Genomic DNA, 22,029 nt, shown 5'->3' with positions numbered 1-22,029 from the left:
CAACTTTGTGTGCGCTTGTGGGGGTGTGCCTTGGAAAGTTTCATCCGGTCACGTGGTGCATGCTCCATTGATATCTGCTACGCATGTGCGCGGCTCAGCGCTCTGAAGGCGCAGGCGCACAGTGATCTCCTAAGTCACGTGAGCGGTGTGGGGGCGGAGCCGGGACAGGGGGGCCGGTTTGTTGTGGTCGCCATTTTGCTGGTTGCATTACTGGGTAATCGGGGCCCTGGCTTGCCGCGTCCGCCGGACACCCTCAGCCAGTGGGCAGGTCTGAGCTCGGGCTCCCCGAGCAGTTTGAGTCCCCTTACCCACGCCCTCAGGTAACGGTACGGCGACGGGCTGGGCGGGGTGGCACGCTTGAGTGGGGGGCAGACCGGGATCCGCCCTGCCCATCCCCGCGAGACTTAGCAAGGGAAAGGAGGGGGCTTCGGGCCAGTGCAGCGGAGCCCGGCTATTTACGGCCGGATTTCTGGAAGGGGCCCAGCCTGAGGGAGCCGTCTTGAGAGGGAGTCTGGGAGGGGGCAGCCCGGCCCCACTCCCGCCCTTTGTTTGGGCTCGGCTGCGCTGGCCGCTTCACTGTCGCCTAGCAACAGCTGCCCTGAGTGCTGATTGGCTAAACTCTTGGCGGCAACAACCAATGGCGTGGTTGTTGCCATGGGAGGTGCGGCCTGCCGAACTCAGTTGGGCCCCGCCCGCCGGGACTCCACCGGCCGGGGCGGGCTTGCCGGGTGGGGGGCGGGACGCCAGGGTCCCTGGGGGCGGGTGGCGACGCGGGGCGGGGCTGGGCCGTAGGGCGAGGGTTAACCCGCCCTTCCCCCGTCCACCTGCTGTCCCCTTCCCCCGCGTGCCCCGATCTGACCCTCGTCCCCTCCTCTCCCCGCCCCCCTGGCGGCGGTGGCGGCGGCTGCTGTTGTCACCCACCGGGCCGCCTGTCCCGCTTGCCCTCACCGCCGCGGGACTGGCCAGGCCGGGGACAGGCGGCCACCCTCTCATCACCGCCGCCACCACCGCCATGCTGGCCGTTCGCCCACCGCACTGGGGGCCCCATCGCTCCCCAGCCCCCCGTGGGCCCAGCGCCAGCCCTGACCCGGGTAGGGGTGGGAGCTGGGAGAGTCGGTCCTAGTGTGGGAGGGCCGGGGAAGAGGTTGTTTGTCGGTGAAGCCCCAGTAAAGGGGACCTGGAGTAGCGAGTCATAGGGTATAAGGGATCTGACGGGGGAAGGCTCTTAGGGAGAAGACTTTGTTCTGGAGGACACTTTGAGGGAGCGACGTCTTGTGTGTTATTTAGGGATTTAGCTGTTGGGCCCTTCTAGGAACAGGCTCAATTGCGGAATGACCCGGTTTAGAAATATCTGATAAAGGGTATAGCAAGGATCCCAGTGTAAGGGAGAAAAAGACAGTGACTCTTAAACTGTCGAGAACGAACATCTCCCTCTTATTTTCCTAGGAGTAGGGGTCTTGGGTTATGGGAAAGTCCTAGTGGGAAAGGAGTCCCTGGTGCGGGAGGCTCCTCTAGGGAGCTGTCCCAGGGGAAAGTGTGCCCTGGTGGTTGAAACACCCATAGCACTCACACATAAAGGAGTTCTCAGATAACCTTGATCTTTGCTGGGCACTCCACAAGGGCTGCTATGGTGTGAGGGATCCTGGAGTTCTCTAGACTCGATTCGAAATGGGGCCCTCACTGTGGCCCAGAAGACCCTGATGTTGAGGGAAGACCATGTGAAGGTTGAGTCTTTTTCTGAGGAACTCCAAATGGGCACCAGCAGAAATTGAGAGAAAAATGAATTCTACTGCCCAGACTCTGCAGGGTCTCTGTCTTCTCCTTTGCTCTCCCAATTACTGGCCTTTCTCTGTCCTTCCTGCCCTGGCCCTGTATGCACTCTCTCCCACCCCTGTGTGACTCTAACCATTCCCTTTTACATTTTGTCATTATGTTATCTCATTTATTTGACTGATGATGTGTTGAGGAACACTGCTACGCCACTTGTTTCTGTCCCCTCTGCATTGCTGCCTGGTGCCTCCCCCTTGCCCTGTGTTCTTCATGCCCACCTCTCTGCTCGACTCTGGTCCACATACCCTCTTGTTCCATGTTGTCTCCCTGCTTCCTACCTGCTCTCAGGTCTCAGCGGCGGTGGCAGCCGAGGTGCAGGATGCGAGAAGGCGCCCCCCGGCCGGGCTCCCGCTCCAGGCCTCACACCCCTGCGGCCCTCTGAGCCCACCATGGCCGTCCCACCAGGCCATGGTCCCTTCTCTGGCTTTCCGGGGCCCCAGGAACACACACAGGTAGGCATTCACCTGGCTTCTCACCTGCCTGGGGGGCGAAAGAGACTGGGGATGAAAGGGTTCAGACATCAGCCTGATCTCTGAGGATGCTGCAGACCTGGTGATACTGGCAGGGTTTCGGGTAGGGTGGAAAGTCCACACTGCGCTTCTCTGTGACCCTCTGCCTCTCACGGATTGGTTAATGTTTGTCAGGCTCAGAACTGTCACTGGCACACAACAGCCCAGAACACCGGTCTTAGTGTCCACACGGAGCCAGAGGTCTGGAGTGAAAAACCTGGAAGGGAAATCAAGGGGATGGGAAGAAGTGAGCTGAGAATAGTGGGAAACCCAAGAAGTCTAATCCTGGTCCAAGAGCTTTAGGAACTGGGCACAGACCCATCTGAGGGTGAGGACATGGAGCTACAGGGAAATCAATGGCCTGGGTCCTCAAAACTGCTCTCGGGTGCAAAGACCCCAAGTTTCTCATTCAGGTGTTCACTGAGATTCAGAAGAAAATAGAGAGAGCAGATAAGCTGACCAGGGGCTGTGGGGGGCAGTAAATCATTCACTTCATCACACAGTGAACAGGTATCTGGGGGACCCCAATGTGTGACAGGCCCTACAGTTCTCTCCCTGAAAGTTGGAGGTGAAGGCCTGTGTTCAGTGTCTGCCTGTCTCCACCACAGGTATTGCCTGATGTGCGGCTACTGCCTCGGAGACTACCCCTGGCCTTCCGGGACGCAGCCTCAGCCCCACTGCGCAAGCTCTCAGTGGATCTCATCAAGACCTACAAGCACATCAATGAGGTGGGGGGATGGGATTCCCTGTTGGGTGCTGGAAATCCAGGGGCCTGGCTGCTTGCCGGGGTCACTCAGGGGTCCGGTTTCCTGGTTGCCTGAGCAGGTATACTATGCGAAGAAGAAGCGGCGGGCCCAACAGGCGCCATCCCAGGACTCGAGCACCAAAAAGGAGAAGAAGGTCCTGAACCACGGTTATGACGACGACAACCACGACTACATTGTGCGCAGTGGCGAGCGCTGGCTAGAGCGCTATGATATTGACTCTCTTATTGGCAAAGGCTCCTTTGGCCAGGTGTGGGACTCCGCCACTCATCCACTGTCTGGATGCAGTTACTAACCTTACCCACATTCTCTCTACCCCCAGTGTTCACTTGGTCAGTCTCTCAGGCCACTTAGTATCCCTCTGTTTCAGTTTCTGTAGAAGTATAAAAAACAAGACTCCACATAAGGGAACTATGTTATTTTGTATCCAGTACAAAGGATGTGAGCGCGGGGCTGTGAGTTGTTAGTTGGAAAGTTGTGGCTGGTGGTCCTCCCACCTCCCCGGGTAACTCTCCATGTCTCTACAGGTGGTGAAAGCCTATGACCACCAGACCCAGGAGCTGGTGGCCATCAAGATCATCAAGAACAAAAAGGCCTTCCTGAACCAGGCACAGATTGAGCTGCGGCTGCTGGAGCTGATGAACCAGCATGACACAGAGATGAAGTACTACATAGGTGAGTGCAGGGCGCCTTTGCGAGACAGCACCAGTAAGGGTCTTGGGGCTTCTCCACCGCAGTGGCCATGCTTTGGTCATGGCTTTGCTCTTCTGCTTACCTGATCAGCAGTGGTCAGTGTTGATCCAGTGCTCACTAGGGCCAGACTGTTGCAAACACTCCACATGAATTACCTCACCCCCGCCAGTGCCGGAGAGGGCAGTTTTGTGCACGTGTTGGAGATAGGAAACTGAGGCACTCAGTGCTGTCACGTACATGAAGTGACAGTTTATACACAACAGAATTAATAATTTGAGAAGCAGTGGTCTCTGGAACTCTGACTCTCGAGATGTGTCCCATTCCTCTGGAAAGGGACTGATAGACTCTTAAAAGGACAACCAGTGTCCCTTGCCACAAAGATAGATACTGCTAAAAGGAAGGCAAGTTCATTTGTTCATTTGGGCTCTTGGTGGTGCTTGTACTTCTTGGGGTTTTGTTTTGCCATCCTAGGGATCAAACCCAGTGCATCATACATAGTAGGCAGGGGCCTCATCCCAGAACTACATCTCCAGACCCCTTTTTACTAAGTTATTTTGAGACAGAATTTCACTAAGTTATCCAGACAGGCCTTGAGCTTCCACTCTTTCTGCATCTGAAGACCTTGGTCTCTATGCCTGCACCACCAGGCCTGGCTCCGTGCTGTAATGTGAAATGAGGAAGCCTGGAAATGTTTTGCAGCTCTATTAGAAGGTGATAGTGCATTTGATTTTCCCTTTGCAGTGCAGGAGCTTGAACCTAGGGCCTTGTGCTTGCTAGGCAAACATGCTCCAACCCTTCTTTGGTCATCCTTGCCCTAAGCTAATATAACCCTCAAGTTATACCACCCTTTGGGGTTTTTCTGTTTTTTATTTACAATTCCAGGCTGTACTGTGTGCCAAGCTGGCCCTGAACTCAACCATCCTCTGACTTAGTTTCCCAAGTGCTGGGATTACAGTCGTGTTTACTGTTCCCTGCTGGCAGAAACCTTCCTTTTGGTAAAAATCAGGAGGTGTGAGAGCCTCAGGAGAATTAGCATGCTTTGCCAGTCCACTGAGCCCAGGGCACAAACTCCTGAGGGCTCGCTGCGGTTTAGCAGAGGTGGTTGCTGTGTGGCCCCAGGCCATCTGCCCTGTCACCTGTCTCTAAGCTGTTGCCTGTGGTTCCCCACAGTACACCTGAAGCGGCACTTCATGTTCCGGAATCATCTGTGCCTGGTGTTTGAGCTGCTGTCCTACAACCTGTACGACCTCCTGCGCAACACACACTTCCGAGGTGTCTCACTGAACCTGACTCGGAAGCTGGCACAGCAGCTCTGCACAGCACTGCTCTTTCTGGCCACACCTGAGCTCAGCATCATCCACTGCGACCTCAAGCCTGAGAACATCCTGCTCTGCAATCCTAAGCGCAGTGCCATCAAGATCGTGGACTTTGGCAGCTCCTGCCAGCTTGGCCAGCGGGTGCGGCTCTGACTTTGGGCAGGGCCAGTGTCTTGGGTGGGATGGCATGGGGTGGCTTTGTTTTGGTCCTGGGAGCTGATATCTGAGAGATGAAGTTGGAGGCCCCCTGGAGGGAGGGAGTCAGAGATGAAGGGGGCAGAGGAGACCCAAGCAAGGAAGAAAGAGGGTGACCCCGAGGGGCAGGCAGCTCCTCAGAGTAGTAAAGTTGAGTGAGATCTGAGCCTGAGCTCTGCTTTGCCTACTTGTGGTCTTCAGGTCACAGGTAGAAAGAAGACCTTGTGTAAGCAGACAGGAGTTACACTAGTTAGTATAATTCAGTATGGGATAGCCGGCCTCTCTCAAAAGGGGCCAGAGCTGGGAATGGAGCCAGGGTTAAGGCAGGCCAGCGAAGACTGGAAGCTCAGCAAGACAGTGTCTGGTTTGTGCAGCCTTGCTGAGAGCCTAGAGGCTCCATCCTGTTTTCAAGCAGGGGCTTGTCTTGAGTTGAGTTTTCAGTGAACCCAGCAGGGGAGCTAGTGCCCTGACTACTGCCCCTTCCCCAGATCTACCAGTATATCCAGAGCCGCTTCTACCGCTCACCCGAAGTGCTCCTGGGCACACCATATGACCTGGCCATCGACATGTGGTCCCTGGGCTGCATCCTTGTGGAGATGCACACCGGAGAGCCCCTCTTCAGCGGCTCCAATGAGGTGTGCCCCTGGAAGGGGTGTGCTGGAGGTGGAGGGGTGGAGCCTGGCCACCCGGCGCCCCTGACCGCCGCCTGCCCGCAGGTGGACCAGATGAGCAGAATTGTCGAGGTGCTGGGCATCCCGCCTGCGCCCATGCTGGAACAGGCACCCAAGGCTCGCAAGTACTTTGAGCGGCTGCCTGGGGGTGGCTGGACCCTACGAAGGACAAAGGAACTCAGGAAGGTGCGGCCCCTGCCCTGTGCCACTTCTCCCTCCCTGGGTGGCCCCTCACTCACACTTGGGGCTCCCCCCTCTCCCTGTGTCTTTCCCTGTCTTTCTCTTCCCCCTTGTCTGTCCTTTCCTTCCTCCCCTGCCCACCCCATTACCATCCCGCCCCACAGCTCTTGTTAGCTTCTCTTTTCCTCTTCCTCTCTTGTGCCTCTGTTTCCCCATGTGTGTCTCCCTGCCCCTCCTGCCCACTGACGGCCACTCTCTTGCCCCCCCTCCCACCCCCTCCCTGCCAGGATTACCAGGGCCCCGGGACACGGCGGCTGCAGGAGGTGCTGGGCGTGCAGACGGGCGGGCCCGGGGGCCGGCGGGCGGGGGAGCCGGGCCACAGCCCCGCCGACTACCTCCGCTTCCAGGACCTGGTGCTGCGCATGCTGGAATATGAGCCCGCCGCCCGCATCAGCCCGCTGGGCGCTCTGCAGCACGGCTTCTTCCGCCGCACGGCCGACGAGGCCACCAACACAGGCCCGGCGGGCAGCAGTGCCTCCACCTCGCCGGCGGGCCTCGACACCTGCCCCTCCTCTAGCACCGCCAGCTCCATCTCCAGCTCTGGTGGGTGCCCAGTGTCAGATGTGTGCTGCAGGGCCCAGCCTTGGAGGCCTTGCTACTGGTCCTCTGTCCTAGAGCCTTAGAGCTACCAGATTCTGAGCTCCAGGGTAAGGGGGTGGGTGGGACAATCCCGGTGGGACAGTCCCGTGTGACCAACAGAATCTCTGAATCCAGGCTTGGGATTTAGCCCCTAAAACTGACTCTAGCCTCCCACACAATCTCAGATCCTAGATTTCAAAATTGGGCTTTTAGAGCCTTCACAAGGATTCTGGTCTCAAAGGTCAATCTTGGGGTCTAAGTGTTGAACAGACTCCACACATCTTAGCACCTCTGCCCTCTTTTCTCCATCCCGGTGTTTCCAGGAGGCTCCAGTGGCTCCTCCAGTGACAACAGGGCCTACCGCTACCGATATTGTGGGGGGCCTGGGCCCCCCATCACCGACTGTGAGATGAACAGCCCCCAGGTACTGGAGCTGTGAGCCCTCGGAGAGGGGTGCAGGTGCCTGGGGCTCCAGGATCTCAACACTCCCCATTCCTTTGTTTTCAGATTATACCCTCCCAGCCTCTGCGCCCCTGGGCAGGGGGTGATGTGCCCCACAAGACACATCCAGCCCCTACCTCTGCCTCGACATTGCCAGGGACTGGGGCCCAGTTACCCCCCCAACCCCGATGCCTTGGACGTCCCCCATCACCAACATCACCACCACCCCCGGAGCTGATGGATGTGAGCCTGGCAGGCAGCCCTCCAGAATGCTCTCCACCTCATCCAGCACCTGCCCCCCAGCACCCGGCTGCCTCAGCCCTCCGGACTCGGATGACGGGAGGTCGACCACCTCTCCCACCCCCTGATGACCCTGCCACTCTGGGGCCTCGCCTGGGCCTCCATGGCGTACCCCAGAGCACAGCAGCCAGCTCATGACCCTGCCCCCTCCCTGGGGCCCCTCCTGAAGCCATACCCCCCCATCTGGGGGCCCTGGGCTCCCATCCTCATCTCTCCCCTTGACTGGACTTGCTGCTACCCAGCTGGGGTGGGTGAGGCCTGCACTGATTGGGGCCCAGGGCAGGGGGTCAAGGGAGAGGGGTTTTGGCCGCACCCTCCCCACTAAGACTGGACCCTTGGCCCCCTCTCCCCCCTTGTTTTCTATTTATTGTACCAAAGACAGTGGTGGTCCGGTAGAGGGGAGATTGCCCCTCACCCTAGGGCCCTAGGAGGGGGTGGGGGCAGGTAGGGGGAGATGGCCTTGCTCCTCCTTGCTGTACCCCCCAGTAAAGAGCTTTCTCACATGCCTGCCTGAGCGTTTGCAGGGCCTTGGCTCCCTCTCCTGACCCTCAGAGGCATGGTGGGGAAGGTTGTGTGGGAAAGGGTGCTTTGTGGCTTGGGTATATCCCTCCTGGGGACATCATACTTGGTGCAGGCACGGGGCAGCGGGAAGTTGGCGGGCTGTAGAACCATAGACACATCCTGGATACAACGATCCTGGCCCACATTTGCCTTTTCCAGGATAAAAGGCCGCTTTCTGGCCTGTTGCTGGAAATAGTAACGTCCTGCACTCGTCTGTCAGGGCTCTCATAGAGTCCACCAAGGAGTGGCTTTTTGTGTCAGGCAGGCACCCAGTAGGCTCTGGGTGTACTCCACGGGCCTTCCTTGGTACTATCCAGACAGGCCATGGGGACAGATTTTACCCCACCTGTGTCCAGCCCCATTCTGGAGTCATTGCCGAATATTGAGATTCTCGGGCAAAAAGACGCTCCCTGACTTTCAGGTAAGTGAATTTTGTTTCATGGCAATTTGGAACCAGCTGTCTCCCAGTCAGTTTTGGAAGAACCACCTGGTTCAAACTGTTAAGCACTCACAACGGGCGGGCGCGGTGACTCCTGGGAGGTGGAGTTCTGCTAAGGCTAGCTCTTTGCTCACTTTTCTTGGGGAACTACAAAACCCAGAAGTCTCTGCGCACGTGTCTGGGGCCTGGTGTTCGCTGAGCTTTCGGCATTAGGGCCCGGATGTTGGCGGGTCAGGAGAACGGGTAGTGATTGGATAGTGTGCAGGGGCGGGGCGGGGGTGGTGGTGCTGGAAGTTGTCAATCCACCTTGCAGGGCCTGGGCGGGGCAATGGCGGGCACACGCAGAAGCCGTGGTGAGCAAGGTCCTGGTCGCTTGTGGGTCACTGGTGATAGTGATCGTTTTGAGAATGCCGGTTAAGATTTATTGGGGGTCTTTGGTTATGTAGAGAGCTGGACTTTTTCGAAGGGGCTGAGGCACAATGAGAGGAAGGTGTACAGCCCAGTTTTTCTGAAACATGATAAGTAGGCTGCAGTAAAAGACTCGGGTCTGGCGGCTTGTGACAGGCCCCTAGGCAAGAGCTGTCTGCGGTGTAACCGGGCAGGGGCGGTGCTGAGGAGGCCAGGGAAGGACAGATGAACTTTCTTGACGATTGCGTTGACAGGCTGAGTGGAAGGATGAGATAGAGAGGGCCGGGAAGGGAGGTCTCCTGCCCCATTAATAGTATCGGTTTGGTTTGTTTGTGTGTGTGTGTGTTTGTGGTGCTGGAGATGGTACCCAAGGAACCCCAGATGCTAGGCAAATGTTCTACACACCCAGCCTCCCAGTAAAAGACTTTGTTGACTGAACAGTCCTAGAAGACCAGAACTGCGGTGACCTCTCCGAGTTTAGGCCTAGTGAGGGCAGATGGAAGTTAAGTTACTTCTTGTCTAGGGTCACACCACTAGGAGATAGGCTCAGGTTGGGGTGTGTGTGTGTGTGTGTGTGTGTGTGTGTGTGTGTGTGTTTACCAGTACAAATTAATTTAGCAAAGTGTATTTGAGCCTGGAGGCCTCAGCAGGACCAAATCATGTAGGCCCTGTGAGGAATGTAGAATGGGTGTGGGATGCCATTTGTTTGTAGTTGAGAACTGCTCCAGGCTGGCTGACTACCTGATAACCTCCTTGGGTATCTCAAGGGTACTCAGAGTTCATACCTGTGAATGTCCATGACATCGTCATTGGTCTTCCTGCCTTCATCGTTCCCCGTGTAACCAAAGAAACTCTGAGCACCTACTTGTCCCTCCCTGCTGAGAAGCCTCCTAGATGCCATCTCACTTGGGGTGAAAGCCCAATCCTTCCATGACCTGCGGGCCTTCATCACCCGCCTCTGCTCCAGCCACACTAGCTAGCCTCAGGACCGTGGTGCGTGGTGTTCTCTTTGCCTGCATCATTTGTCTCTAGACAGCACAGCCTGACCACTCTTCTGAATCATCTTTCTGATGGCCCTGCCCATTCTCCTTCTTTAAGTTTTTCCTTGGCTCAGGCATATTGCTGGCACACGCTGAAATGTATCTTGTCACCAACCGCCTCCCCTTCCAGGAGCCCTTGAACTCCTTGGAAGCAAGCATTTGGGTCACTTTATGCTTTTTCTCCCACACAGAAGAATATGTGGCACCAGCAGGGCGTAGATCTGGACTCCACTCATCCCCTTGTGTACAGCTGAACCTTTCTGAGAGCTCAAGACAGCAGGGATTTTGCTTCTGCAGTATACAATGTGGAAACAGCAGAGGAGAAAGGGTGTGTCTCTGCCATGAAAGAACTCAGATAGCACAGCTCTGGGAAGTGACCAGGATCAAGAGCATTGAAGGAAAACTTGTAGGTGCTTTTGGCTCCAAGTAAGAGATCCCAGCCCATGGGGTTGGCATCGGCTCCATCCAGAAAGAAGTATGTATGTGATGATTGACACCCAGAGGCTGAGGTTATACCTTGTCCTTCTCAGGAGGACCTTGAGTCCCCACTGTCTGTGTACAGAGAGTTGCAGGGGAATTACAGCAGGACAGGAAGCAAGGTTAGCTGTGTTGGGATTCTGTCGGTTTTGTTTGGGATTTATTTATTTTATGTGTATGAGTATTTTGCCTCTAGGTATGTCTGGTGCTAAAGAGGGCATTGGATTCCCTGAAACTGGAGTTAGGGGTAGTTGTGGACCACTGTGTGGATGCTAGGAACTGAACCCGGGTCCTGTGGGAGAACAGCAAGTGCTCTTAACCACTGAGCCAACTCTCTAGGCCCAGCTGTATATTTAAAAGGTTCCAGACAGGTGTTCCCATGGCTACACTTAAAGACAGCCTTCATTCTGCTGTCTATACTCGAGTTGGGGAAGTCTCTTTCCTCTTGAGTAATGACTGGGCCAGTAACTTGAGCCCAGTGGCCTTCACGGGTCTGTCGGCTTCTCCATTCACCCTGGTACCCTGACCATCTTTAGAGAGAGAGGTCCAGTCTTTGCCCCACCTACTGCAGCTGGGCCAGATTTGTGCATGACCTCGTGGACCTTATGACCCAACTGGCACTACCCTGGAACAGACTTGAGTCCTCCTCAGGCCATACCCCCTGAACCTTTTTCATATTCCAGAATCATGAAATAAACAATTGGAATTTTATGACACTGTTTTAGGATGATTTGCTACTAGCAATAGCTAACTGAGGTAAAGTAGTATTTTCCGAATCATTCAATGGTGATGTCATCTAACTATGGGATCGCTACTTGAATCTCTCTCAGCTAACTAGTGCTGTTGTGACCATCCTACAGATAAAGAATCAAGGCATGAGAGATATCCCTGAAGCATTGTGAGGTTCCTTAGCCTTAGTCTGTCCTGGGTACTCAAGCATTAATAACAGCAAGGAGTTTATGAGAATTAAGTTCTTCATCGATGTTGAAGTGATGGTGGGCAGGTGAATGAAAGCATTGTTAACCACCTTTTAGGAATGTAGTTCTAGCCCGCTTCCTTGGCAAGATGGGGAGGGCAGCGAGTCCTTGGTGGCACTAGTGGTGCCGTGGAGTCCGCTTGCTTCTGACTCGCTCCCAGGGAATCCAGCGACTTGTCGAGTTAAGTCAGACGGAGCCTCCTGTTACTAGGAAGCATGAAGTCCTGGTTGAACCCGGTTCCTGTTCACTGCTTGTTGATTTATCCTGTCACAGGTGCTTGCCACTTTGTGAGCACTGTTGGGGGGGGGGGGGTGCCAAAGCCTGCATCCCGGGACAAGGTAGATTTCAGTGAAATGCCAGGGAGATGAGCCATGGACACTGGTTGGGGGACAGAGACGGTAAGGAAAGCATTAGAGGACTAGGCCAAAAGGGAGGAAGCCGTGTGTTCTTTAAGGAAGGACATCCTTGTCGGGAAACTAAAACTAAACAGACAGGAGTGACTTGGACAAGGGCAAGGTCCCTGAGCAGCCATGGGAGGCCTTGACTTGGATGCCAAGCATCATGGAAAGCATCAACCCTTTCAATCAGCAGGGAGCAGTGCAGTGTTCAAGGGCCTCTGAGAGCCGTACATTAGAGGCATGGAACATTCCAGTGGGACAGACAGTCTAGTCAGCGTTGGTGTCTGTGGCTTGGTCATGGTGGTAGCAGAAGAGGTCAGGTGTCGGATGCAAGGTGTTGGCTTGCATGAGTCCGGAGCAGCCTGAGTGGAGGAGGAAGGAGGAAGCATGCTGGCCGCTGAATGTGGAAGAGCAGTCGGGTAGGCGCGTGTGAGAACGGTCACCATGTTGCTAACGTGAGAGCCCTGGAGATCAGAATGGGGAAGATGGAAGTGAGGATGAGAATAAGAGCAGGGGCCAGCCTGGACAGCCACAGTAATCTCTGTGAGATGACTAGTGGGGGCCAGGGCACGGTGTGGTGAGCGGTCGCCAAGTCTGACTAGTATTGAATTCAGAACGCCCTGCTTCATGGGTTGGTCATGAGCAGTGACAGCAAGAGAATTGAAGGCCCTCCTGGGAGTAGAGTCAGGACCTGTGACGGCGCCTGGGCTCTTGGGGGCAGCCGAGGCTCCCCCCACTTCTCAGCACCTACTGCTTCCCCTCTGTGCAGGTGGCTGGCTGCCCTGGAGGGAACTCTTGCCCCAGCCCTATGTGGCCTTCCTGCTCAGTTCCCTACAGCTCCTCCATTCTTGGTCACAATGTGGCCGGCAGGAGTTGAAATGCAGGGGCCAGCACTACAGCCCAGTTAGACCTGCTGCCGTTGGAGGGCTCCTCTTGTGATGTGTGTCCTCTTCAGAGGGCGCCGAGCTCGGCAGGCACCCCAAGCCTCACAGTTAGTGTGCTGACAGCAGGTGTAATAGGTTGAGGATTTGGCCCTGTTTTGTGGGAAGGGGTGTGTGGAATGAACTGTTGATGTTGCCTCAGGTGTGGGGACCTGAGAAGTGGGTGGAAAACACTTACCCTGGAGCATCCCCGTAGAAAGTAGAGTCTAGCAGGCTCTGAGCTGAGAAGGGCTCAAGATTAGGTCAGGAGCGTTCTCGGCCCAGTTTCTTCTTTCTTACCTGCATCCCTGTGAGCCAGACAGTGATGGCAGGGCCGGCCTCTGAGCTCACACCTCACCAGTCGGGGTGGCATCCCGCCTGCCGAGTGCTCAAGGCTGAGCAAGGAAAACAGGCTTGGGCAAGACATGGTGGCAGGGGGCTGTGGAAACCCAGGGGCCACACCTGGACCAGTCTGCACCAGGAGACGTGCGTGGGTAAGGTCTACAGAAGTCAAATGAGGGCACAGGACCACTGTAGCCAAGTCAGTAGAGGGAGAACTTCCTATCCATCACTTTAGCCTTGTGGGAAAATGTCAGGGTCATTCAGAGGCTGTCCCCTGGTGTGCCTAGCTCCCCTGGTGTCGGTGTCTTTCATAAGACACCCCCTCACCCCTCCCCCCCCCCCCCCCCCCCCCCCCCCCGTTGACTGGCACTCACTTCACTCATGCCCTAGTCACACCTCTCCCTTTTTCTGTTCAGGATCCAGCCCAGGAGGCCATATCGCATGTATCCTTCCGTTGTGGGGCACTTTCTCCGTGACGGTTTCTAAAGATGGTGGTCAGGAGCTCACAGCGTGCTGCTCTGTCTGTCTGTTAGGTATTCTTCTCATGGCTAGGTTGGTATTTAAATTCTGGAAAGTCTGCTGAGGTGGTGTCGCCCATGACCTCAGTCTGCAGATTTCCCAGCTGTAGGATTCCCGTTCTCCTCTTCCATCCTTTTTGTAAGAAGTGGTCACTGACTTCAGTCCACTCTCAGAGTGAGGAGCATTAGGCTCCAGTTCCCGAAGGAAGACGCTGTCACAAGGATTTGTACCCATGTGTTACAACTACAGTGCAGTAGTCTGCTTTCTGTTGCTCTAACGAAATGCCTGCGCCTGGGTAATGTGTAAAGAGAAGAGCTAAGTTTGGGAAACTGAATCTCCAAGACCAGATGCCCCCCTTTTTTCATGATTTGAGGTAGAAGTCATCATGGCAAGGAACATGTGGGAAAGGGGTCGATGGTGAGGTAGGAAACCAGACAGTGAGGAGCTGGCAGGCTTGCTTTTTTAAAATAATATTTGTGAGAACTAACTGGGGTCTCACAAGAACTTAGTTCTATTGGAGAGCACACCCTGTGACCTCTTCACAGTGAAGGCCAGGTGGCCAAGCTTCCAACACATGCACCTGAGCTGCGTTCACACCTTCCAGGGCATAGTCCGCAGTAACTAACAAACTCAGGAGGATGCTGTTGGTGCTTCCTCCTGGCCTGTAGCGACCACTGTGGCATTCTAATGAAAATTCTTGTATTTGTCTTCCCTTTGTCTGTTTCGACAACAGTCTGTCAGCATGAACTCAGGGTATCCATTTACCATCTGGTCTAGAGCACTGTTGTGATTCCGTGTGTTTTTTTCAAGTTGCTGCTGCCTTCCAGGCAGACTCCTGCATTCTCTCTGCCTCCTTTTGAGCTTCCTCTCTGTGCTTCATCACGCTGCAGGCTCTCTGTCTTTCCTCAGGCAACTCTGAACCCTTCTGCAGGAGAACAGTGTTAGACTTGGGTCTAGACTTGGGATGTGCGGCTGCCTCCTGTTCTGCTGTCAGCTAACATCACGCATCTGTAGCCCCACACATATGCACAGCTGTGTTCCCGTGTGCGTGTCTCTGACCCAGGTCGACACCCAGGGTCCACACAGGCTCCTGTTTCCTTTGTCCTTTCTTTACAGTGAACTGGCTGCTCTGTGGAGTCTGTGTTGCGGAGGCCTGTACTTTGAGGCTTCTCCCTGCAACCAGACTCTGTCACTTTGCTGGTCCCAGAGACCCTGTGTTTCCCCAGTTTCTCCCATGTAGGGCTCTCCTCACCCCTGGGCCATCATTTCCTGCCTCTGCTGGTATTGTCTTCTCCTGGCCCTGAGGCCTGGTAATCAGCCTCTGCCCCTGCTGGTCCTTGGGCCCTAATTTCTGCCTGCTGCCTCACCCTACCCTCTCTCAGAGTGGCCCTTGCATGCTCACCAGCCCGCTCAGCCTGTCCGCTGGAGCTTCCACCTCCCTCTGTCACTCAACCTCATCCACTGCGATTCTTTCCCGATCCCAACCCCCTTTCCGGCCCAGTATAACTGGTGTAAGGAAGAGTTATCTGAAGAAGTTGGATAGTGTTTAGCCACTAGGATAAGAGCCTCCAGGAACTGCTGCATTACTGCAAGGCCCTAGAGTGGGAGGGGAAAGCGGTGTGTCACAGTCGGGCCTGCAAGGCCTCTTGAAACACATCTACACATCAGCTCCTGTCCCTTACACACCACTGCCACAGTGCCAGCTGTCCCACTAAGCATCTCCAGATGTCACCTGACTTGCACCAGTGTCTCAGCATCTGGATAGCTGACGGGTTCTTTGGGTATTGGCCGCCGTGAGGATAGCAGGTTGGTGTCCATGACTGTTACTGTGGCCACTTGGGCTGTTTCAGAGTGAGCCTCGTGGTGGACACTTGTTATGACAGTGACTGCCGGCAAGGTGTGGCGAATCAGGCCTGTCCCAGCACTTGAGAGGCAGAGGCAGGAAGATCATAAGGTTGAGGCCAGCTGGTCTCAGAAGCCCAAATTGCAATGATAACTGCCTACTCCAGGACAGGTTCTCCAGACCAAGCAGTCCTGAGCCCTTCGCAAGCTTGCAGTCACTGCTTAGTTTTCCCACAGACACACTGGGAATAGAACCCGGGCCTGGAGCCTCAGCCACACCACAGCCAAGATTCAGTCACCTTGAAACAGCCCAGTGGGTATTCACCTTTCCTTTCCCGGTTCTCAGTGAGGCATTTGGAGTTTAAACTTATCACCTGTCTTTCGCTGAAGAGAGGGCAGAGAGATGACTGCAGCTAAGAAGAGCACATGGAGCTCATAACTCGACCTCCAGAGAGCACAGCGCCCTCTGCTGGCCTCTGCAGGCCCAGAACACATGTGGGGCACATACATACATGCAAGCAAAACCTTCATACACAGAAAATATTTTTCAAAAAACAGATATCGTGGGTCAGCTTTAATCCTAGTGATTGGGAGGCAGTCAGGCAGAGCTCTGAATTCAGTTCTTGCCTGGTCTACACAGAGAGTTCCAGGCCAACTGGGAGCTACCCAGTGAGACCTGTCTCCAAAAGGAGAGAGAGAAAAGACAAGGTCTCCTGTAGCATGGCTCATTGTGTGGTCTGACCTTGCCTCCGGGTTCTCCTGCCTCTGCCTCTGGGCAGGCTGGGCCCAAGACCTGGGCCTCTGCACCAGGCTCAAGCTTTCAGGTTCCGAATCTGAAGGCAGCTCTCTGGACCCTGGGTGCCAGTTAGCCACTCCCCTCCTTGATACCTGTGAGAGGAGGGGTCGCCTTTCGGAGGAGCTTCAATGCCTTCCTTCACCAGTGGCTGGAACTTTTCAGAGTCCCCAGTTGTCCTGAAGAAAACAGGATACTCCCTTCGTCTTAGGGAAACTTTCAGACACACAGAAGCCTCACACCCCTGTATCCCCAAAGCCCCCTTCATCTCTTCTGCTCTTTCATCCCCTGCTCAGACGGCAGAGCAAACTCACATATGTTTCATAGAAGAATCTTTGTTTGTTTGTTTTTGTTTTTGACACAGTCTCAGTGTAGACCAAGCTGGTCTTGAACTCACAGAAATAAGCCCGCCTCGGCCTTCCAAGTGCTGGGATTAAAAGTGTGTGCCACCATGCCTGGCTAATGGAATGACTTTTTAAAGAAAGGCTCACCAGGATTCTCTGACCCAAGTTACTCCTTTGCTGGCCAGCTGAGTACCTTCCTAGTCCTCTGTCCCCTTTATCCCACTTTTCTGAGCATGGTGTCATGTCGCCCTGGAGATCTTCCTGTAATCTTATGCTTGGGGCCTGTCTCCTTGCCTCTGTACGGCCTGAAAGTGATCCATCTTAACAGCAGGCCAGGTTGCTTGGCAGTCCTGTCTCCTGCAGTAGGACATTTAATCTGCTCATGGCTGCTTGCCACAGTTGGGGCCTCTTCCCTTATTTGGCTTAGTTTCTGGGTCCCTGTCCACCCTGGCCAGGTCAGGCCTCCTGGGATGCCCCTCGCTCACGGTGACTGTGAAGCACATGGCATCCACACTGGTCAAAGGGAGCATGGATGATGACTGTTGTCTGCCTGCTGTGTCCCCAGCACCACCCAGACCACCCACCATGGGGCCTGGCACTCAGTGCTCAGGGACCAGGTGTGGAGTGAGTGACATTAGGATGATGGATGGAGGGATGGATGGATGGATGATGGAAGGATGGATGGATGGTTGCCTCGCTCAGTAACTAGGCACTTAGCACGAGAGCAATAGGCAGCCACAGAAGTGTTAGCAGAACTGGCCCATTTCCTCAGTCTTGAATGTGCATTTGACTTCTCTGGGATCTGGAAAGGGCCCAAGATACCACACTTCTAAAGGGCCCAGGATGTGACGGCCTGGCATAGTGAGGGCCTGGCTGTACTGTTCAGTCATTGGCCACCAGGATCAGTGTGGCTTGGAGCACTTGAGAATATGGCTTGTGTGAATTGAGATATATTTTAAGTGTAAAATACCCACCTGATTTGAAAGATGTGGTACAAAAAATAATTTTTTATATTGCTCACATGTTGATATGGTAATATTTTGGATATCTTGGGTTAAATAAAATATATTATTAAAATTAACTTTACTTATATTGTTTTTATTTTTATTATGTGGCTACTAGAAAATTTAAAATTAGGGCCAGCAAAATGACTTAGCAGATGACAATGCTTGTTGCCAAGCCTGGGGACCTGAGTTCAAAGCCCCAGGACCCACATATGGAAGGAGAGAACCAGCGCCCTCAAGTTATCTCTGACGTCCATACAGGTGCTGTGGCACATGACATTCGCACCCAAAAATGTAAATTTTAAATCAACAAAATTTTAATAATAAAATTGGGATTACATTGGCCGTTTGTGTTTTGGCTGTTCTGCTGAGCCACGCTGGTCCAGGGTACTCTGGACTCCCTGTCGTGGCTGCTTTTGGTGTGTGTTCTTTTCGGTGCATTCTTCTTGCTTCTCCTCCCAGCTGCTCGTTCCAGGTGTCTGAATTTGCCATTCGTCTGTCTCTTCCTGGGTAGGCGTGACACATGCCTGTACTCCCAGCCCTCTGGGAGGCTAGGACAGCAAGATGACAGTTTTGAGGCCACCGTGGGCTACATGAGATCCTGTCTCAAAACAAACAAAAGGTCTCATCCAGAGATTTCCCCACGGTCTTCCCAAGGAAGCTCTCAGGAGCTTGTACTGGACTTGAGTTCCCCTACCCTCCAGCCCTCTGTCAGCATCTATGTGTATCACGTGTGGAAGTGTCCATGCGCTTTCATGTATGTCAATGTTTATCTTCATGTGTGGAGGTGTCCATCCATTTTCATGCACGAGTTTCAATATCTGTGTGTGTGTCCTCACGTGTGGAGAAGTCCATGTATTTTCATGGACGTGAGTTAGCATCGAGGGTCTCTCACTTGAACCCAGCTTGCTCCCGGGATCCCTTTCCCTGCCTTCCAGTCCCTGGAACAGTCACCCAGTTTAAAGTCACCAAAAAATAACCTGCCAGTTAGGAGCTGGTTAAATGACTCGGTGTTTAAGAGCAATTGTTCTTGCAGAAGACACACAGGTTTGGGCCCCAGTACACACATGACTGTTAACAACTGTAAGTCCAGTTCAGGGGATCTGATAGCCTCTTCTGACCACGAGGCACATATACATGCAGGCAGAGCACTCATAAGCATAATATCCATTTTTTTCCTTTGATATTCTTCTGTTAGTCATTGACATATGTCCAGTTATATTCAGTGTGTGTGTGTCTGTGTGTGTGTGTGCAAGACAATCTCAGGTGTTCCTCTGGAGCTGGCCACCTATTTTTCTGGATTTATTATTTATGTGTCTTTATGAATGTGACTGTGGAGGCCAGAAGAGGGCATTGGATCACCTGGAACTATAGTTAGGCAGTTGTGAGCCAACCTAGGTCCTTGGTAAGAGCTACCCATCAGCAGCCCCACCCTTGAGTGTCTTAACTCTTATGGCCCACTGCTGTCCTGCAGTGTATTTTGATGGGTGCTGTCACTTTGCTTTGATTGGTTTCCTTGCTACTTTGAAATCTGTAGGCTTTTATTTCATTGTCGAGGAAGGAGATGGTATGCATGAGTGGGCACCAGTGCAAGAGCCATGGAGGCCAGAGGTGTCAGCTCCCCTGGAGCTCATCTTCCAGGAGGTTATGAGCTGCCTGGTTTGTGCTGGGAACTGAATGCAGGTCCTCAGAATGTATGTGGTGCTCTTAACCAGAGTCATCTCTCCAGCCTATGTCAGTTTTGAGAAGCCTAACAACCGGGAAACACCCAACCCAGACCCCAGACACCAACAGCAATTGCAGTGGAGAGGCAGGCCAGTTTAGCTAGCTCAAATGAAATCAGTGGGAGGTGTCACTGTGCTCATTCCTGAAAGGATGCTCTGACCTCACAGCCCTGGACTGACCTGGGGCAGGGCCCACACATTTGCATTTCCCAGGAGGACTGAGTGATGCTGAGTGACTGGTCCTCTCAGTGCAACAGGGCATTTATTAGGTGATGGAAATGCGTGTGTGCAGGTAGAGTGGACTTCTGTGAGTTCAAAGCCAGCCTGGTCTATAGAGCGAGTTCCAGGACTGGCTCCATAGCTACTGAGAAACCCTGTCTCGAAAAAACAAAACAAAACAAAATATATAAAATGCTGAGTGGTGGTGGCACACGCCTTTAATCCCAGCACTCAGGAGGCAGAGACAGGCAGATCTCTCTGAGTTTGAGGCCAGCCTGGTATACAAAATGTTGTGTCTATGGGGGTCACGCAAAGATGGGGACAGACCACCAAAGTCTATTAAACCAGAAGCAAACTGTATTCCAGGAAGAAAGTTAAAAATTAAAAAATCTCCATGGGGCACAAAAAGCTCATCAGCTAGCTGAGACCACAGCCAGAGATGGACTTGTAAGGCTGTGGCAGAGGCCGGTTTCTAAACTCCCCCTTTTTATAGCAAGATGCAAGAGCATTCATTAGGCATAAACAAAGGAATGTTTACAATCTGGAGGTAAAACTCAGATTCAAATTGCCTTTTTTTTTTTTTTTTACAATTTTCACTTCCAGAGTTTACTGGTGTTTGTATTTAGTCTATTGTTTTTCCCTAGCGCTCCCTGATGGTGTTTACCAAAGCTCTGCACTCCCCTGACACTGCCGGTTTTGTGTAGCAGGGAAGGGTATGGGAAAATGCACAACTCAAAAGTCAGGTATACCCCATCATTTAAAAGTTAACTCAGCTCATATCTGTTGTTAATTACTGGTGGGGATGGCAGGGTGTTATCTTAGGGCTAACTCTCAGTTTGCAGAGGTACACTTGGTCTTGTAAACAGAGCAGCCAGTTGTAAAATGAAATAACCCACTGCTGTCGATAGATTCTTAAGCAGCTGAGAAAATGACCCACTGTGACAATCGATCCTTAAACTGCCGAGAAAGCTGTTGGTAGTTTGTCTGGGTTTCCGACTTTCTATGTCTTTCTTTCTACATGCTAATCTCTGGTACCTACATTTCTATATTCTTATTTCTAGACCCTTCACAAAGGAGGTTCTAGGGCTACACAGAGAAACCCTGTCTTTAAAAAAAAAATTCTTTAGGGCCTCTTTATGTAGCCCGTACTGTCCTGGAACTACCTACATCACAGTTTGCTGTCCTCCTGCCCAGTTTCCAGGCCTCAACACAGGGCCAGTTACCTACAAGCTCCAAAAGGTTAACTGTGATACACTGACCTGTGGGCAACTCCTTGACTGTAGATAGAAGGACTTGGCTCCAAAAGGCTCAAACCAAATGAAATCCATTTCTCACCCAGCCAGCTAGACATAGAGCACATGGTATAGAACAGACAAGCAGACACGCGTGTGCACGCGCGCGCGCGCGCGCGCGCACACACACACACACACTAATGAAATGGGGCTGGAGAGATTGCTCAGCAGTTAAGAGCACTTCTTGCTCTCACAGAAGACCTACTTTAGTTCTCAGCACCCACACAGTGTCTCACAGCTGCCTCTAACTCCAGTTTCAGGGTTCCAGTGCCCTCTTCTGACCTTAGAGGACACCAGGCACATGCATGGTTCACATATACACTTGCAGACAAAACAATTATACACAGAAATTAAGTTTTTTAAAAATTTTAATTTTCTTGCTGGGCTGTGGTGATGTATGCCTTTAATCCCAGCACTTGGGAGGCAGAGGCAGGCGGATCTCTGGGATTTTGAGGCCAGCCTGGTCTACAAGAGCTAGTTCCAGGACAGGCTCCAAAGCTACAAGAAACCCTGTCTCGAAAAAAAAAAATAATTGTCTACGTAGGAAGGAGAAAAAGACGAGAGATCTCCTGAGTAAATTGGGAGTGTGGGGGTCATGGGAAAACGTGCTTTTCATCTGAACAGAGTTCTCTAAATAAATAAATCTTCTTAGCTTTCTTAATACCTTAACATTTTGTTCATTGTCCTTAACAATTGGGTAAATGCTAATTGTTAAGAATGTTTGGTTTCATCTGAGAACAGATGCTGGAAAGGATGCTGATGAAGGACGCGCTCCTTCAGTTTGTGGGATTGTAAACCGGATGGCTGCTATGGATATTAGTGTGGATAATTCTCAAAAGGCCAAAAATGGCTAACACAGACAAGTATTATGGCCTAATATAAGTTATAAAAGTTATAAGAAGCCTGAGTTAATAGGCCAACCAGTTTATAGTTAATGTAGACCTCTGTGTGTTTCCTTGGGGCTGAAGGGCTGCGGGACCAGGCGGGACAGAAACTTGCGTCCACACTAAGTGAACTTGGAAAGCCTTGAGAGTTCAGCAAGCCTGAACAAGAGCCAAAGGCCAGAGAGCCTGCAGGAGCCTGGGGCATAAAGTCAGGGTCTGGCAGCTGTCAGAGGGAATGGACAGGGGTCCGGTGAGGAAAACAGGTGCAGTGCAGGAAATAAGTTCCTCAGAATGACTGTCCAGTCTGA

General features: G+C 53.1%; 1 protein-coding gene across 4 annotated transcripts; it reads left to right on the top strand.

The window, feature by feature from the left end:
* Positions 1-31: 31 nt before the first annotated feature.
* On the top strand, positions 32-17,684 carry Dyrk1b (dual specificity tyrosine phosphorylation regulated kinase 1B). 4 transcript variants are annotated; one of them, XM_050129012.1, is made up of 12 exons: positions 377-1,091; positions 2,119-2,282; positions 2,948-3,067; positions 3,165-3,353; positions 3,631-3,778; positions 4,967-5,253; positions 5,796-5,942; positions 6,024-6,164; positions 6,446-6,481; positions 6,566-6,761; positions 7,121-7,221; positions 7,305-17,684. In XM_050129012.1, exons 1-12 carry the CDS (start codon positions 638-640, stop codon positions 7,674-7,676), a joined length of 2,355 nt encoding a protein of 784 aa, XP_049984969.1. In that variant the 5' UTR covers positions 377-637; the 3' UTR covers positions 7,677-17,684. The 4 variants fall into 4 exon arrangements, with proteins under 4 accessions (XP_049984971.1, XP_049984969.1, XP_049984968.1 ...); XM_050129014.1 differs by lacking the exon at positions 377-1,091 and adding an exon at positions 32-320 and having other exon boundaries at positions 6,446-6,761; XM_050129011.1 differs by having other exon boundaries at positions 379-1,091; positions 6,446-6,761.
* Positions 17,685-22,029: the final 4,345 nt, after the last annotated feature.

The sequence above is a fragment of the Alexandromys fortis genome, unplaced genomic scaffold (genome assembly GCF_014885135.2).
Source record: "Alexandromys fortis isolate MF-2015 unplaced genomic scaffold, M_Fortis_MF-2015_v1.1 scaffold_293, whole genome shotgun sequence".
NCBI classification, from domain to species: domain Eukaryota; kingdom Metazoa; phylum Chordata; class Mammalia; order Rodentia; family Cricetidae; genus Alexandromys; species Alexandromys fortis.
Note: the sequence above shows the minus strand (reverse complement) of the source record. Positions and strands in the feature narration are given on the sequence as shown.

Coding starts and splice junctions, on each gene's coding strand:
- Dyrk1b (XM_050129011.1), top strand. CDS start 638: ATGGCGTGGTTGTTGCCATGGGAGGTGCGGCCTGCCGAACTCAGTTGG. Junction 3,068..3,164: donor CCTACAAGCACATCAATGAG/GTGGGGGGATGG, acceptor TTGCCTGAGCAG/GTATACTATGCGAAGAAGAA. Junction 3,779..4,966: donor AGAGATGAAGTACTACATAG/GTGAGTGCAGGG, acceptor GGTTCCCCACAG/TACACCTGAAGCGGCACTTC.